At 38.3% G+C, this 19,261-nt stretch overlaps 1 protein-coding gene across 1 annotated transcript in view; it reads right to left on the reverse strand.

The window, feature by feature from the left end:
* Positions 1-417: 417 nt before the first annotated feature.
* Positions 418-19,261, reverse strand: part of LOC123238125 (death associated protein) — a 73,390-nt gene continuing 54,546 nt past the window's right edge. Inside the window, exons 3-4 of the mRNA XM_044665496.1 lie at positions 2,345-2,387; positions 418-1,093 (exon numbers count right to left, since the gene is read on the reverse strand). Of these exons, the coding sequence (XP_044521431.1) occupies positions 980-1,093; positions 2,345-2,387 (157 nt within the window). The 3' untranslated portion in view covers positions 418-979. The remainder of the gene's footprint in view (positions 1,094-2,344; positions 2,388-19,261) is intronic.

The following is a 19,261-nucleotide window of genomic DNA, read 5'->3' on the forward strand; positions in this document are numbered from 1 at the left end:
TCTTTGGGAACTTGGTCAGTTTTACTCATTATTCCCCCTTCTTTAAATTCTCTTATTAAACTGCTCTCCATATGTCTCTCCCTGCCACGACATGGATGTTGGTCCTAAGAGGTTCCCCCCACCCCAAATCCTAAGCCAGTAAGACAACTACAGAGAGCCCTGGGACTCCAAGCAAGATGTCTGAGAAAACAAGCCTTCTTGGTTTATCATGTTCTAGATACAAGGCTCTTAAGGGAAATAACTGTTTTGGTTATTCATTGAAAGAACAGTATGAATTTTTTTAAACCCTTACCTTCTGTCTTAGAATTAAATCTATATATTGGTTCCTAGGCATAAGAGTGGTAAGGGCTAGGCATTGGAGGTTAAGTGACTTACCCAGGGTCACACAGCTAGGAAGTATCTGAGGCCAGATTTGAACCTAGGATCTCCCATCTTGAGGCCTGGTTTTCAATGCACCGAGCCACCCAGCTGTCCCCAGACAGCATAAAATTTTAATTGACTTCCCTATTTTGCTCTGGACTTCACGGTATGACCCTAGTGTCCAGTAAAAATAAGATTATAAAATGACCCATTTTTTCCTAACCTTTACCAAAATGTGTTCACAACTGTTTTTAAATATCACACTTCACTTTGTGGTACAAATCAAAGGCAACTTTTTCAGTACTACTAAAACTAGCTTTTAAGAACATCACTGCAAATAAAGCTAAACAGAGTAAGGATTCTAAATTGGGGGGGGGGGAATGAGATTCAAGTGTTGTTTGTATTTAAGTAAACAAGATACAAGGTTATCTAATCTATTTTTAGACAGTAAACAAAGAAACATAAGGCAAAGAAAGCTACTGATTTGCTTTGTCTTAAATTTCTCTACAGAGATAGATAGGAAAAAAATTGAACCGTTTCTTGTTGCTTTATAAATGTCAAATCTAAGAGAAATCCTGTAGTTCTGGGAGGGCTGGTCTGGCAGGACGGGGACAGGCCTTCACTTGCGGGGCTGCTGGATGTGTTGCGTTGTCCTGGGAGGGTGCTTTTCCATGGAGGGATGAGGTTTCTGGTGGGCCACTTGAGCAGCTGCAGGAGGGAAGTCTTTGTCACCCTGTGTGCAAACACAAAGGCATACCATTAGCAAGCTGGTATAAGATGATGTTTAAATCTGAGACTTGGAAAAGGAAACAATTGTGCTCAGGAATCTTCAGACTACTCAATACTGAAGAAAGCCTCGAGAGAGGGGCACTGCCCTGTTCACTGATCCTGATAACTCATCGGTAGTGAGAAACAAAAGACATGGAGAATGGAAGATCTTGTGTGCCAGCAAATACAAAGGGCAGGGCACATGTTCCAGGAACTGCAGAAGCCAGGCTGTTTGCATTTTTGCAAATCGCAAGACGGAATTCAGGCGGGGGTCTCGGTGCTGCAGGAGAAAGTAAAAGGACTAGAAAAATTGCTTTCCTACTTGTGGATGCCATGTCTAAAAAGACCCCTCCAACGCCCTCTTCTTTTCTTGTTCACCTAGGGTTTCAACAATCCCCTCCAGAGAGATGACTTCCATAGCTAAAATTCCACCTACCTTCTGTCTCCAAAAGCACACTCGCCTCCTTTCTGTTGGTGTTCCCTGGCCGCTCAGACAACACCCTCTACACTTGACTTGGCTTTGCTGCTAGGCCTGCCCCTCCTTTTACTGGCCCTTTTGCTAACCATGACACCACAGCAAGCCACCTTTGCCAGTGCCTTCCACTTCTCATTAGACGCTACATCAGTGTGATTCTCACAAGCAGCATCTCTAGCCTTTATTCCCTTCCTCTCCATCTTATTTCCCCCCACATTGCTTCTCTTTCAGTATAATGACACAATTATTCCCTGATCCTTTCCTGTACTCTCCTACCTTCCCTGGTCCTGGTACGTGCTCTTATCCTCATCTATGGCTTCTGAATCTACTTCAGATTCTGTGTTTTCTTCTTTGAAAGTTTAGCTCAGGTGTTGTCTCTTTCCTGAAACCTAAAGGTAGTTGGAACGTATCATATCTGTCTGTAGAGAAATGTAAGGGAATGATGGGAATTAAAGACAAGCTGCATCAAATATAGCTGACATACCTAAGAACAAACTGTACTCAACCTTTATCTATTCTCTCATCATCTCCCTTGAAAATGTATCATTTGGGTGTGATAAACTTAAGAATTCCGCCAAGCCCTGGACTCCATTAGTCTTGCTGGTCAATTCTTCTTGAAAAAGTTTGTGAAAAATATAAATAATACGGAAAATACAAACTGGTAAAGTAAATAATGAAATCAAGTGAAAAGACCTTTAGTCTCTTTGGAATGATTATAAAAGAGATATAAAAAGCTCTTACCCTTGCAATAACACCAGAGATGTACACAGTTGGTTTAGGTGGGCTAGAAAAAGAAAAAGGAAAAATAATTTAACATTATGGCTTGAATCAACAAAGCAACATGTGATCCAAATACAGAAGAGGCTAGTCTTAAGCGAACACAATAAACAATGGACAAGTACAAAAATCTCCTTGGGGATAAAAGCATTTTTAAAAATGACATACAATCTGCCCTCAAGGAACTTACAATCTCCAAGACTATACAAAAACACATAAATATAATACCAGGTAGGCAGTCAAACAGAGTGTTTAGGGGAACTTGAAAAGAGAAGGAATACCTTTAGCTGGAAAGAATGGGGGAAGGTTTCAGGAAAGAGACAATACCTGAGCTAAACTTTCAAAGGCCCTAAATATCTTTGGCAAGCTCCCTTTCTACCTTTAGGAGTCCTGTTAAATGAAGGAGCTGGGCAAGAAGACCCCAAAAGGTCCCTTCTAGCTCTAAATCAGTGCTGCTATGAATGGTTTCCCCTGTCAGGTAGGTCCTGGTCCAGTGGATAGTTAAGGGAGTGAGAGGAAGTTGCTGTTGTCAGTGACATCAAGGGAGGTAGGACAAAAAGAGGAGTGAAGGTGCACTGAACACTTTGTTCAGCTCAATACTTAAGGCCCAAGATGGTCAGTCTGGCTCTGAAGGGCTGCAAGTAAGCAAATCACTCAGCATCTCTGCCTTTTAACCATATGCCCTTCCTACATCAGGACTGATTAGGAAGACAGAGAGTCAGACCTGGAGTCAAAAGGTCCTGGGTTCAAATTTGGCCTCAGACATTTCCTAGCTGTGTGACACTGGGGACAAGATACTTAACCCCAAATGCCTACTCCTTGCAAGTCTTCTGACTTAGAACTGATACTAAATACAGATGATAAGGTTTAAATTTTTTTCCACAAATTACAAACAAATACATAAATGGTGAGAAACAAAAGGCTTTAAAAATTATTAAATTATTACAATTACTATCATTTTAGTAGTAGAGAAATCCAATATCTCCAAACCCAGGGTTTACTCCAATGCCCTGATTATAGACAAATAAGTTTGGTATAAGCAATAATATATATATATTTTTAAACCCTTGTACTTCGGTGTATTGTCTCATAGGTGGAAGATTGGTAAGGGTGGGCAATGGGGGTCAAGTGACTTGCCCAGGGACACACAGCTGGGAAGTGGCTGGAGGCCGGGTTTGAACCTAGGACCTCCTGTCTCTAGGCCTGACTCTCACTCCACTGAGCTACCCAGCTGCCCCCTATAAGCAATAATAAGAAGCTCCAGACAAAGTGTTCCATAGATTTACTTGCATTTGGCCCTTTTTAGGAAAAAAAAAATAAAGGTTTATCTCAAAGCAATATTGTGGCTTCCTTTTGTTCATGGTAATTGTCCTAGTGTTCAAAAAAACCCATGCCAATTGTTTACAACTTAAAAAGAGTTTAGCAAAAATGCAAAAATATTTCCAATTCATTTCTGTACCACAATGAGATTAGAAACTGAAATCTGAAAAAGTATCAAAACAAAAAAAGCCTCCTTAATTATTTAGTTAAGATAGGCTTCAGTGGTTTTTGTTGGCTTCTTTTTTGTGTTAACTGGATTGCTATTTTCTTTTTTCTTCTTTTTGGTACAAACAATTTAGCTGCTGGATTAATAGCTAGCAAAAGAAGTGTAAATTCAATTTGTTTCAGTAGCCCCATCTGGTCTTCTTTCATCTTTATATAAAGCACAAACATGATATGATTAAGTTATATAAGCTGTCAGCAAGTTTAGTAGTGAATTCATAGCCTACCAATATAGTTAACTCATGGCTAAATATTTTTGGATCAAAACTTAAGCACTGAAACCTGAATCATTTAACTATATAAATTATTTTTGAAGGAGCAAGAATATCGTAACTTGTGAGGCTTTAAAAAATTCTCAGTATTCTTTTACTTTAAAACAATTCATTATTAGACTGGAGGAGGGATGAATGGGTACTTAAATCATCCATTCCTTTCCCATTCTTGAAATAAATCTCCCTTTCTAGTTTATAAATCTGTCAAGGCTTAGCTTGGGCTCCAGCTTCTATAGAAACTTTCCCCAAACTTCCCTAGTTGTTTGTACTCCTTTCCTCCTTAAATATTCTGGGTGGATTTTGTCCAACTGTCTTCTTATAAGGGGGGCAGGGTGGGTGGGAGAAGATGATTATAGGCATCTCTTCCATATCATGACTTTCCTTATTTTGGTTTTGATAGATTGCAAGTTGGCATAAGAAATTAAATGGGAGTTTTGTGGAAGTCTCAGACAACACACAAAGGCCAGCCAATGACATAAAAAAGTTTAGAAACTCAGAAATGCATAAAATATATGTACAATAATGTTTATCAATATATTTTATCTTTTAACATAATAAATACACTTTCTTTTTTAAAGTTAAAATAAGTAAAAAGAAAAAAATTTGCCAAAACAACATGAAAGCCAAAAAATTTTACACGGATTTTCCAGATCGTGGGGGTGTTATACCCCTAAACCCCATGATGTAGAAGGGATATCTATACTCTGTATTATATTTAGCTGTACATATACTGTATTTCTCACTAAAATGTTATCTCCTTGAGGCAGAGAAAGTTTCATTTCTGTTTTCAAATTCCAGGCTCCTAATGTAGTGTTCTGGAGGCAGATAGATTAGATAACTCGGAGGATAAAGCACTAGGCCTGGTGTCAGGAAGCCTGGAGTTCAAATCTGGCCTCAGACAGTTACTAGCTGTAGGGTTATCAGATAGTGGGGGTATGACTTAATGACCCCCACTTGTCTGGAATACCTGGGCCAAAGTTGCTTATTCCCCCTCCCTACTAGGAAGACTTTTGAGCGTATAATTCAGATGGGGACTCCCCAAACTGGAGGGGTGGTAGAGTAGATGATGGAGGAAGGTTGTAAGGATTAGTTTGAATCCTAAATGATTTCTGTCTAATGTTCAGAGCCACTAAAATCTTGACAAACCTCCCCCAAGCACTTCCCAAGCATTTTTCCCTCAAGATGGAGTCGAATGTTCTAAAACCTCCTTTCAGCCACCCAACGAATACCTCCCCCCTCAAGGTTTCTACTCCAAACTCTAATCAATGTAACATAATATAGCTGAACAGGGATTTATTGTGAAGAATAAAGTAATTGGGGTTCAGGGAAGGGAAAGGATATGACTCCTTTAAGATGCTGGGTGGGTGGCCCCTCCCTGCTAAGGCAACTGACTCCCTATTGGGTGAGAGCAGAGCCCAGCAGGAAACCATGGCCCAACTTCCTCTCAACAATGGAGGCTTAGCTTTCAGTTCCACAGTAACCTCTACTTCTCAAATTCTGTCCTCCCCTTATTCTCCTTAGCCTTGAAGGTGTTATAATAAACACAGGAATTCACAAATTAAGGCTAATGGGTTTATTTGAACTGGACGGGGAAAACTAAGGTAAGAGGGCTTAGGTTTGCTAAGCTGTTGCTAGGGGCAACTGGCAGGTGCTGGCAAAGACCTAAAGGTCTTGACAGGCTAGGGCAACCAGCCCCCAGCCAAAGATGATTAGACTCTGGCTTGGTGTTATTGATCAGCTAGGTAGACCAATGATGTTGTTGAATTGCTCTAAAGATGGCCCTAACCACTAGGCTACACTAATCTAAGTTCCTGCCCACGATCTTCCTCTCTTCCACCCTTCCCAATCAGGGGCCCCAAGGGGAAAGGGTCAGGGATAGCAAGTTGTCTGGGTGAGGTCAAGGGAAAAAAGAACCCCAAGGTTGAGTTTGCAGGGCCTTATATAGTCACAGACCAACTGCCAGTTGGCCCCTGGCATGGCGCATGCCATCGGCAAGATTCCATTCAGGGTAACTGACAGAATTGCCTAGGGTAATATTGTATGCAAAATCTCTGCACTACAAGCTCCCTTTGCTAATAAATTCAATCCACACTGTTCTGGGTAAGTCATTTAACCTCCATTTGCCTTAATCCACTGGAGAAAGAAATCGCAAACCCCAACACAACTAAATGATTAGACAATAACAATGTAGTACCTGGCACATATTAAGTAGAAGAACTGGGGTTCCAATTTTAAAAATAAAAAGGGAAACCTAATAAATCATAATCATATTTTCCTGGAGTGAGACATATGCCCATTTTTGTCTTAGGGGTACTAGAAACATGTCTTTTGAACCCCAAACCTTGTCTCAAGACCTGACAAAATATATTTTGGCAAAGACTGTTTAAAAGTATACTTCCTTTTCTTGAAGTCAGTATTGGCCTAGGGCTGCGGTAGTGAACCTATGGTAAATGTGCCAGAAGGGGCACTCAGAGCCCTCTCTGTGGGCACCTGTGCATCGTCCCTGCACAGAGTTTGCCAGAATTCGTTACTAGAAAGGCACAGGTATGTGGGGTCAGGCTGCTCCCCTCCCCCTCTCCACACATACCTCAGAATGTTTTTCATATCACCCACCCCTCTAAAAGGTTAGCCATCACTGGCCTAGAGATGGTCACCATATCCATTCTCCTTTAGCTTTGTTTAAATATGTCTTGGAAAATGGATTTCTAAATATAATTTAATTCAATAAGCATTTATTAAGCAGCTACCATGAATATAGCACTCCGTAGTAGGAGTAGACATAAAATTTAGGATATGCCTTCCACTGAGATTACCTCCAGTTTATCTTGTATGTAACTTTTTTGTACATGGTTATTTGCATGCTACTTCCCAATCAGATTATAAGAGCAGAAAGAGCAGAAACTGTTTTTACTTCCTGTATTCCCAGCACTCTTAGTAATGCCCCAGCACAAAGCATATGCTTAATAAGCAATTGTTGACCTGATTAAAATTATACAATAAAATGAGTTTTGAACATTATGAACAAACAATACACACTGAAAATCAGCAACATTTCTAACAAATCTAATGGCTCCCACAAACCCTGTTAGCTACAATGATTTTATTTCAAATTATCCTATGGCTCTGATCCTACTGTTTGATCATACAGCATACCATAAGATCAGAGCTGGAAGGGGTTGTAGATATCATCTATTTTACAGAGAAGAAACTGAAGCCCAGAAAATATAAAATGTGAGTCCAACCTCATGTGGGTTAGTACTAGACAGTAGCAGAACCAAGATTCCAAAACTCACAATAATAATAAAAAGGTTTTTAAGTGGGTATGGAAGTTCTGCTTTATTGTATTTTAAATTAGTTGCTGCTATTGCTTAAGCAAGTGTAAATTACAGAACCCTCCCTTAAGCAAAGAAATAATTATAGTAAGAAAAAACAATAATGACAATACTATGAAAATAAGTTTAATTTGTTAGAATGTGTCATTTACTGGGGGACAAAAGGTATGGACTTGCTATCTGACTCCTAATGCAAGCTTAGAAAATTAAGGGTTCCCCCCCCCTTTGGGAAGCTGGGTTGGGTGGAAGGAGAATAATTGAGTTTCTCTGTGACTTTACAGGCAGATATAGCTGTTACTATATAACTTAGGGATTTAATTCCCCAGGAGAACATCCCAGAAGTCATGCTTTAAAAAAAAATTTGCCAATTCAAAAAATGGTATTTATTGATCATTGCCAGTGATTTAAGGCTGCATAAATAGAATGCATCCCCAGATTTAATATTATTACTACTACTATAGTACTAGTATTACCATTAGTGGAGGAAATTTGCTACTACTACCAGTACTTCTAGATGTTAAATTTAAAATTCTTTGGGGACTGTAATTTTATAGTTTTTCATTAAATAATAAAAATTGGGGCAGAGAAAGAAAAGGCACCAGGTACCTGTGGCTGGCTCTTTCCCTCAGAAGTCTCCTCCTGAAGCCAGCTGCATAAGCTTCTCAGCCAGACTTCGGACTTGCCTGGAGTTCAGCCCTAAGCAGCAGCCTGTGTGTGTGCACTGGGGCTCCCCTAGCCAGAGCTAAACTGGTTGTGTGAACTAGATGTCTAGGGGATCACCAACCCAAGCCAATATAGGAAAGACTCAACATAGGAATCACAGAGTCTAGGCTGCCACCAGGACCTGGGAAAAGTCCTGCCAGCCAACTGAAGGATGAGGTTTAAAAAGCCAGCCTATGGAAGCTAGAAGGCTCTGGGCTCCTATCTGGCCTCTGGGTTCCTGGCCTCACTCTTTTTCTGAGCTCTCCAGTCAGCTCTCATCTTCCTTGCTGTCTCTGGTGGTGTGGAGGGGACCTTACTGGGTTGGAATCAGGGACCTGATCCTACTTTAAGTTAGAAAGGCTGGAAACCTTATTTCTCTCTTTACTAATACTTATAAATTTACTATGAGGTTTCCAAGATTAATTTTTATTTATAACACTGTACTAGCCACCTCCCTCCCACCCCAGCCAGCCCTCTACAGACCACTGCTTTCCTAGCCACCTTCCTACTTCCTTTCCCCAGGCCAATTTTATGCTACTTGTGACACCACTGTTCTGAGACCCTCTGATTAGGTTGACTCTAACCTTAGTCTGGATCAGAGGCAGCATCTGTTTGTGTGGTGGGCCTCAACTAAATTAATACCTGAGGATCAATTACTTGGTGACCTTTTCTAAAAGGGAAAAGAGCAAGTGATGGAAAGTAGAGGAAATATGCCCTGTCAGCTGCCTCTCTGGCTTCTCTTAATCAAATTTCAAAAATCAAGAAGGAACTCCTGCATTCCTGAGGAGTGGGTAAAAACTGTAGCTTTCTACATTTTTAGCTGTTATTACCTATGGATAAATGTATGACATTTGTATAAAACTGCTAAGTCTGTGGCATCCTAAGAGCTTAAAATAAAAGACAAGACAAATCACATATATTAAAAAACCTTTGTCAGGTATTGGGACAAAACAAGGTTGAGGTGAGAGATGTCCCAAACCTCCAGTCGGCTTTACCTTGAGCCCTTAACCAGGATGGCCACCAGGTGGCCTGGGAGATAATGTGGAACATGTAATATTGAATGGAATGCTGGAAAAAATTAACTTATACAAGAAATGTGTATTTTTTCATTTGTAGCTTATTAAAATTAGAGAACAGAGCCATTCCTACTTATTCAGCATCTCCCTCCCTTTCCCATTACTGAAAGAATTTTATTTTAGGTATCTGAGGGTCTTTTTGTTCTGCCAGTGTGGTTTGGGGACCAGAAAGGGTTTGAGCAATCTTATTCAAGCTTTCCACCAAGTTGTTTCTAAGATTTCTAACAGTGAGAAGTATTATGAAAAGTAGGGGGGGCTCAGGAAATGTATAAGACCCTTATACCCTGTCCTTAACTGTCACCTTGGCACATGCCCTGGGGTGCTTTGCCAGGTTGAGTGTTCTAAAGTGGCAAACTGCTATTTTGTACCTACAGAAAATGGCTGCCCGTTTCTGTATATCACAGAAATATGATTTCTTCCCTGTGGTACGCTGCTCAGAGCAAATCTGGCTGGGTTGGTTATTCTTTTTGTGAGATGGTGTGCAGAAGGACAATAGAGAATATTTTTAATATTAATTTAAGGCAAAAATTTCACCAAATATTTGAAGACTTAGTGGATTTTCTCTTGCCATTATTCTTAAATTCCTGCATATAGTCCTAACACAGCACTACATGTTTTAGCACTAGTACTTAAAGAAATGCAGGGAAATAATGGCACCCAGAGACCATTTGACATTCTCTTTCCTGGCCTTAAGATTATGCTTTCCTAAGTAAGGCCTTAGAGATCCAAGGTTTTTAAAGCTTTATGCTACATGGGCAAATATTTAATTTTCCATCTAGTCTACAGAGGGGAAAAGGTCAGGAATTGGCAACTCTTGTCATTTAGGTAACTAGTTATCTCTGAAAATTTTTATCATAAACTTTTCTCCAAAGAAATGGGCTTTGCATAAGGGTCATGGAAAGGTCTCTCAGTGCCTTAAAATCTTACAATGGACTTCAAATTACTCTTTGGAATATTTTTAAGCTAGTCACTTAAATTTTGAAACATACCTTCCAGAGGGGATCGGAAACCTTAAAGTTGCTTTGATAATCTAGCCTAGTCTTGTTATGTCCAAATAAGTCCAAAAGGAATGTCTCCCTTCATGCTCTCTATAAATTTTAAAGGCCGTAATCTTCTCTAGAGCAGCTAATTTTGAAGGCTGTCTTTTTTTTTTTTTTTAAAACCCTTACCTTCTGTCTTGGAGCCAATACTGTGTATTGGCTCCAAGGCAGAAGAGTGGTAAGGGTAGGCAATGGGGGTCAAGTGACCTGCCCAGGGTCACACAGATTTGAACCTAGGACCTCCCGTCTCTAGGCCTGACTCTCAATCCACTAAGCTACCCAGCTGCCCCCAAAAGGCTGTCTTAAAAGAGTGGTTTGTTAAATAATATCCAGGAGCTATTTTTTTTTTAAATCTCTATGTTGATAAAGTTCATATTACGTTTTAAATTTTATCAAGCTTGGCCAAAAGGTAACATAGAATGAGTTTTCATACATCTAGCTGAATGGCTACCACCTCAACCAAATACATTTCTGACTTTGATTTACCAAATCAAATTGGTATATGATTATTTATGGCATTTATACAGCACTGTACTATTTCTTTTCCTTCAGACATAGGTGCAAAAAATAAATATAAGAACAAGAAATTAAAAAAAGAACCCCCCCCCAAAACAGTTCCCAAAACTATTTCCAGTATCCAAGTATTTTAAATGCTATTGGTGTTTCATTCAAAGCAAAACTTACTTTCCTAGTATTCTGTAAACTATGACAGTTGCTTTGAGGATATATTTAATCTGATGAGAATCACTCTGACAGATGTTGTTTTGAAGATGGAACATTACTTTCCCTTAAGAAACAGACAGTGAAAAAATTCCATTCCCCTACACCCTAAATCCTTAGGCCTTTCCCATTTTTAAAGAATTCACTTATTTAAATTTAAAGGAAATGCATGCAAGGCAGAATTAGCTAGGATTAAAGTCCCTGTAACACTTTCCATAAATCAGCAGAAACTCTGACGCTTTATCACATATGGGAATGACTAGCCATATCTATTAGGCTGAGAATTATTCAAAGCACTTAAGGTTCTTATGTGTGAAATTGTTAAGGACACCTGCTAAACCTCAAAATCCAAGATCATTCCTCCTTGGATTGTTTTTTAAAGGCAGTCCATTATGAATTATACAAATTGTCTTTCTGAATAAAGCTTAAACATATCTTAAAAATTTAGAACATTCCAAAGGAAGTTCCAGATAGTCAAGATACAAAAGTGACAAAGTTGTCCAACATGAGCATAATAAAGACTGTCTGACAGTCTTATCTACAATTTGGCCATCTATGAAGGATGGAGAAGGGACCATGAGAGAGACCTCATTAACAAATGGCACCCTGGTTCGGCAGGAAGCAAAACAAAGAATGACATCCATTTTCATTTGGACTCATGGCCCCTCTCCTAAAGCCTGCTCTGCCATCTTCTACCCTCATTTTTTCTTTTTCATGTATAAAACTAAAAACAGGAATGATGGATTGGTGTTCTGAACCTATTCTGCCTAAACCATGTTAGGAGCCACACAGCTATGGAAACCATCTACTTCCCACCCTAAAACAGCCAATGAGACAAGTCCCAGAACATGTGAGGTCAAAAAAGGTATACAATAGGCAGTTTTCAGATGAGGAATAGGCAAAAAAGGACTTAAGGTCATATATAGTCATTATTCTGCAAAGAAAAGATAGAGGTACACTTTCTCATCTTTTATTTGAGGACAACCATGGTCATTATAATCACATGGTGTTAGGTTCATTTTTTCCCCATTTATATTGCTGTAGTCATTGTGCAAATTATTTTCTAGTTCTGCCTGTTTAACTCTGAATTATTTAAAATAAATCTTCTCATGATTCTCTGAATTCTTCACAATCAGAAAGTATGATTCCATCATATTTTTGTAATACAATTTATTTAGCCATTTCCTAATTGATGTGTATCTTTAGATGTACTTCCATCAATCCTAGTTATAGTTTTCCAAACTATGGCAGATTAGAATCAACAAATTAAAATTGTTTATGCTAAAATTGTATACACTGCTTAAATAGCAAGAGATGGAGGTCTGATAATAATGAAAGCAACTCCAGAAAAGCCGAGATTCCTAAAATAAAGTATCTCAGATCAATTAATATAATCCTCTGCCTTTATAGATATATAAATTGTGACCCAGAGAGGCAAGTCAACTGATGTGGCTGGTAATATAAAAATCAGACAAAAGAACTAAAGAAGACAATTAAATGAAACTATTTTAATGTCTTTTTGGCAGGCTCTTAGTGGAAACCACTGTAATATAGCATAGTTAAAACAAATGTTCATAATTATGGACTTAAATAACCAAGAAAAAATTAAATTATGCTTTATAGTCTTTGTTTCAGAAAGCAGGAAAGATATATAGTATAGCTTAGAAAAATTTCCAACAAAAAGTTAAAGATGTTGATTTTAGGGACATAAAAAAGATAAACTTCAGTTATCTAGAAAACTGACTTTATTATAGATTCAGAGCTAGGAAGGATTTGAGGATATTTATTCTATGTCCTCATTGTACAGATGAGAAAATGGAAGCCAAGAAATGTTGTCATTTGTTTAAGGTCCCACAGGTGGCAAGTTGTAGAACGAGGTCGTTCTGACTTGAAAATCCAGCACTCTTTCCACTGTGCCATACTTCTTATTTATGTTCCACTTAGATGAAATACAAGTGACTGACAAAGGAGGCATTAAGGCATTCACTTTAACATAGTGAAAAATGGTGAAATAAAGAAAAATGAGGTGATTTTTCTTCTCTAAATGAGATTTTTACCTGAAAAAGGCAACTGTAATTATGAAAAAGCCAGAAGATAGCATGGCTGGTCAGGGGCTGCTTTTGGGTAAAAACTGCTGCCTTTTGTTTTGTGTATGGGGAAACCTGTTATCACTTTGAGCAAAAAAAAAAAATCCTCTTACTTGTTAAAGCAGGTGATGATTAAGCGTGTTGGAGGACAAAATGATAATAATATCACCTGTTTAACCTGCAATATACACTTAGAGCTTTCCACAACCAAAGTATAAGCTGGACCTTTAAACCTAGTCAGCCACCACACAAAACTAGTCTCATGTACTTGGAGGGAAGAGAAAGGCCAAATCCAACAGCTTTGCTCCAGGCTCAGGGGAAAATTCTTTCTTATGAACGTCTTATGGTCCTCGAGGCCAGCATTATTATTATACCTCTTCATTTGATTTGGCATGAGAACAGTATGCACAATTTAATTTCCCTTTGCTAAGTGGTAAGCGTGAGGGAAAAGGTAAGTCCTCTTTTCCTTCTGAAATCAAGAAAGCTGTTTAATCTTATCTGCCACAAATCAGCTACCATAACCAATTATGACTAGACCATGACTGCCTGCCTATCTTTATAGAGGTAGGTGGCCTGGCAAAGTGGGAAAAAAAACCCTACCAGACTCAGAAGAAAATATGTGCCCTGACCCTAGACTAGTAAATTATTTCAACTAGACCCTTAATTTACACATCTGTAAAATGTGGAGTATACTCTCTTATACCTCATGGGGTCATTATAAGAAAAACTTGTTGTAAAACCCCATCAGTGGGAGCTGTCATTATCAGGAAAAAAAAGAGATCCCTTAGGGAAAGTCAGAAACAAATTCTACCCCAGCAATGGTTTTGAGTGAGTCCTATTGTAGTAGAATGTAGTGAAATGTGTGTGTGTGTGGGGGGGGTGGTGGTGTTTGGTGGGGGAAAGAGCACTGCACAGCTGAGATGATTTTAAAACATTTCCCAGTAATCAGACTAAATACAAGCTCACTGCTTATAATTTGTGGCTCTTGAAACATTTTCAGGCTTGGTTTTAATTTATTTGGGTTATTAATTTTCTGGACACCAAAACAATAATTATAATTAGCATGGCTGGCTACCAGAGGGAAACATTTCACTTGACTGAACACAGACATGTCTTTGTAGTGTCATTCTACAAAGTTCCTGACAATCAAGGTTGTTGATTTCTCCAATTCAACCTCCTTCCAAGACTAGGAGCCTTCCCACAAGATGGCACTGTTGCATCTTTCAATTTTGCTGTCATTTTAGGGAAGCAAACAAAGGCTCAATAGCTTCAGGGAATAATTAGAAGTAGAAGATTATTATTTGGCAAAGGCTATTTGCAACTAACTTAAAAAAAAAAGAAAAGAAAAAGACAACCCAAACTTCTAGTTACACTTGTCAAGTGTGCCTGTCTGGAGGTGCATTAATAAACCACAGTTCAAATCTTAAGTGAAATTCCAAACCTCAGAAGAAATTACCTGGTATCCAATTCTTTCCATGTTTAAGAGTTGATTGAATTCTTTAAAAAAAAAAAAAGAAAATCACCACAGAAGAAAAATCTTGATTTTACAAAGAAGTCACCTTTTTTATTTTCAGTGATCTAGTTGGTGGGCTTACAAAACTAGGAATGTAGCCTTCATTATCTAGCTTCAATCACCATCATCTATTTTCCTGTGATTCATGCAAACAACCGCCCCCTTTTCCTCTGTATAGTTATCAGCTCTCCTGATTTGAGGGCACTGTGATCCTCTTAAAATGAACACTCACTCACCATCTGTTGTTTTATTAAGTCTAAAGAATGAAAGGATTATTATCTCTCCATTTAGATGGAATTTTATTATTTGAAAGGGCTAAGATATGCCTAGAGAACTCCAGCAATGTAGTCCCCCTAGCTAGCTGTGGGTTTGAACATAGGTTATAATAGCCTCACCTAACATTTATTTATAGAGACCCCCAAATAGTGACTGTTAAGAGATAAGTGGCCGGTCCAATCACTGAATTCAGAAATTTCTAACTTCTGGAGGAAATATATTTGTTTACATAAAAGCTATGTATAAAATTTCAAAATGAATACAGATGAAATTTTTTTCTGTGGACATAGTTGTTTAAAAAGACATTCCAAACTAAGAATTAAAAATTTAATTAAACTCAGAAAACTTCATGATCCTGTTCTTCTCCCCCCCCCTTCCTGAATGCTGAAAAGATCATAAAAATGAATAAAATTAATATTCTTGATACTTAGCCACCATGTCTTTGTGGCATGTCGCCACCCAGGACAAAGGGGATAACAAGTGGTTATGAAAAATAAAATAGGGCAGGGAGGCAAAATGACATCTCTGAGGTCACAGGACATGAGTTCAAATCCTGCCTGCCAATGCCAATATGATCTTAGACAAATCCTCTCACCTCCCTGGGTCTCAGCTTCCCTTGTAAAATAAGGAGAATGGATTGATGGGTTTCCTAGACTTGTGATCCTACTGAAACTTCAGAAAAAGTGGCATGAGAAAATTCTGTTTTATGACTACTTTAGCTGGACTTCAGTATACTTCAGTACAAATGTTTTACAAACTGTGTTCGAGAGAATAGTTTCCTACAAAGTATTTAGAAGTCCTCTGAAAAATGTATAGAGTAGGTCAGTGAATCTGTTTAATTTTTGTAATGTTGTTCTCTCCCCTCTGTGCCCCACTGGACATGGAAGGTTGGAATTATAGGGAACTAAAAACAAAGGTGGTTTCCCAAACCTCAGAAAGTCTGAAAAAAATCCATCACAAGACATTAAGCAAGTTCAAATTAAGGAGAATAAAGACCAACAGTAGTTTGTGTTCTCTCAATTTACAACCAAATGGTGATGTTTTTCTTACCAATTATGAGTATATTCTATATCGAACAGCTTTCTCATACAGGTTTATTCTGAGAGACTGTAAAGACAGTCACAAGGAAACAAATAATTGTGACATGCTTTGGGCACTTCTCTCCAGAAGCTTTAGAAGGTTGGAGGAAGACATGGGGAGCATCCACTGTTTCCTCCTCCCTTCCCTTCGCCTTTCTCCTGCCTTTTCAATCAGTTTTTCTTTGAATGGTCCTATCTACCTAATGTGTTATTTGGAACCCGGAGGGGGGGGGGGGGAGTTCCATTTAAAAATATTTGACAAACTTCCTGTGGACATGTGGGGGATTTTGAAACTACATTTTCCATGATCCAATGGGTTTCCTGTTTGGGATGACGTCTTTAAGGTAAAGCCTGCCAGCTTTAAATATTGGGAAGTTGCTTTGAACTTCCTCTTTGCAACCTGAGGGCTCTCCCAGGGGATGGGGAGAAGTACAGAAGGTATGGAACAAAATGGCTGAGGTGACAATTTGAATTTTTTACAGGTGCATGGTTGATCTTATTCTATCAACATGGGCCTAATTAAAATATTATTTTTCCTCATAATATCAGCCTTTATCATTTTTAAACCTTACATTTATGGCAACCACAAAGGGATTGATTTTTCCTTTATTCTCATTTTGTATTAATTCTTTTTAAAATTTTACTGTGATATAAGCTTAATGCAAATATGTATTTGCTATATTATTAACGCATACCTGAAAAGCCTGAGACTATGGTAACCTGCCAATTATTGGTAAATATTATGGGACTGTGATTTAATGCCTCTCTGTCTGATTCCAGGAGAAGTGCTAAAAAGAGCCACAAGGTCATGGAGACTGACTGAGAATCTGCCAAGGAGCAAAAGGCCATGTAGATCATGGATCACAGAAGTTCTATGCCAATACTGAAGGGCTTGAAACTGGGGTTTCAGTTTTTGGAGTCCCAGTCTTTTCTAACATTTTAGAGGATGAGAGTCCCCTTTAACTTAAATTCCTAGTGAAGCACCTAAGATTGGCTATCATTTATGGCTCATTCCCTGAGAAAGTGAAGAAAAATCAGACCAGAGAGAGACATTCCCCTTATTTCTCTTATACATAGAGAGAATGGCAAATTTTCTATAGTCCTGGCCCTGCATGGGTATTTGCAAACTGCTTAAATCACTTTAATTGGGCCTTGATTCAAGGGCCTGTTATAAGTTTAGTTTTCCTTCTTTTATTTGAATTTGAATTTTTAAAATTTCTTTTGCCAATTGATTTCATATAACCCCGTGACTCAGCCATGCATCCTTAGCTGAGAAATGTGTTATTTAGAATTTTCCTCAGGGGGATGTATGTTAAGTTTTAAAAAAAAATCGATAATATAAAAATATATATTTAACTCTTTTAGGAGTAATTTCAGGGGGAAATGTATAATTCTTAGAAGGAAATGTATGTTTTATAATCTATAATGTAAAGTTTAAATTCTTTTGAGAGTAATTTCAGGATAAGGATTTTGCCATCTCCCCAGAATCCAGACAATGAACCTGTTTGGTGAAGGCAGCATGAAGATGCCTGAAGAGCCTTCACTGGACCATGAAGATCAAAATTGAACTTTGGGGTGCAGTTGATTTGAACTATGGGGAGTTGAATGAGTTGAATGCATTTGTTTTGAATGTACCCTCTTATGCCAATAGGGGAATGCTCCAAATTGGCTTTTTGTCAGTGCGGCTAGTTTTTATCCTTTTCTTTTATCCCCAAATCCCTGCAATTTAGAAGTTGACTATGTTTACAGATCCACCGAAAAAAAGGACCAATCCTTTTTTTTTTTTTTTTTTTTGCAGGATCTCAGGGGGAAATGTGTTATTTGGAACCTTCGGCGGGGGGGGGGGGGGTCCCATTTAAAAGTATTTGACAAACTTCCTGTGGACATGTGGGGGACTTTGAAACTACATTTTCCATGATCCAACGGGTTTCCTGTTGGGATGACGTCTTTAAGGTAAAGCCCGCCAACTTTAAATATTGGGAAGTTGCTTTGAACTTCCTCTTTGTGACCTGAGGGCACTTCTGGGTGATGGGGAGGAGTAGGGAAGGTATGGAACAAAATGGCTGAGGCGGCAATTTGAATTTTTTACAGGCGCATGGTCGATCTTATTCTATCAACGTGGGCCTAATTAAAATATTATTTTTCCTCATAATATCAGCCTTTATCATTTTTAATCCTTACACTATGTAGAAGAGTGGAGCTGTGGCCTATAAAGGAAACCTGAAATCTCACTCAAGGGCCTGATGAAAGATGATGTGAAGGTTGTTCTGTCTTCTGTAGTCTGGTGAGGCCATTTACAGATGACTCTGTGCTCCAACAGAAAGCCTCTTAATTCAAGCTTTTCTTGGTAGTGGGCTATATGTGGGGAGCTGTGGAAAGGGGAAAGGAATAGACTTGTGGATCAGTTTATTTCCTCCTACTTTATTTAGACAGGCAATGTATTTTCAGTACAAAGTCAAGGTCTTCATCTTTGTATTTCTCGGAGAAATGAATAGTGCTTACATAAAGTAGGGATTCAAAAAAATTGCTAAACTGAAGGGAAAATTAATTTTGGCCTTAAGAAATGAAAGGGCAAAAAAAATTTAAATCTAACCGTTTACATGCATAAAGGGGTTATACAAAAGATAGCCTTCTAAGGGAAAGCAGTAAATTTAATAGGGAAAGAATTGAACTAGATCTACAACAAATAAGAAGTCAAATAATGAGAGCCCCATAGCTAGTAAAATAGTTAAAACATCAAGCTACTTAATTTTAGGATTTGCTACATATATACGCCAAATTTGTGGAGTATATATAATATTTATCATGAAGATTTCTGATCTGGAAATGCACTGTCATAAGTCTCTACTACTAAAATCTGAGATTTCCACATCCCCATCTAGTATATCCTTCTGACACAATTTAATTTTAAAAAACTTTAACTGTTATTAGACTGTACCTTAATATATACTCAAATGGATGTGTAATCTCATTAATTTGAGAATCCTTTCCAATGATACAATTGGCTTAGCTCTACTGTGGACCTCTCCATTGCCCACCACATGATAATTGTTTTACATTTTTGTGACTGTTGTGTTCTAATTATTTGTTGCTATAAAGCAACAACAATAACATGTCAATATTAAAAAGATGGGCCTTTGATTCCAGTTTAAGTGTGGGCATTTTAGGATCTTATTCCAGTGCAGATTTAACTTGTCCAGTTGTATTCCTTGTCTCAGATAAACACACTGATGGGCAAGCTT

This window comes from Gracilinanus agilis, chromosome 1 (genome assembly GCF_016433145.1).
Source record: "Gracilinanus agilis isolate LMUSP501 chromosome 1, AgileGrace, whole genome shotgun sequence".
Taxonomy (NCBI): domain Eukaryota; kingdom Metazoa; phylum Chordata; class Mammalia; order Didelphimorphia; family Didelphidae; genus Gracilinanus; species Gracilinanus agilis.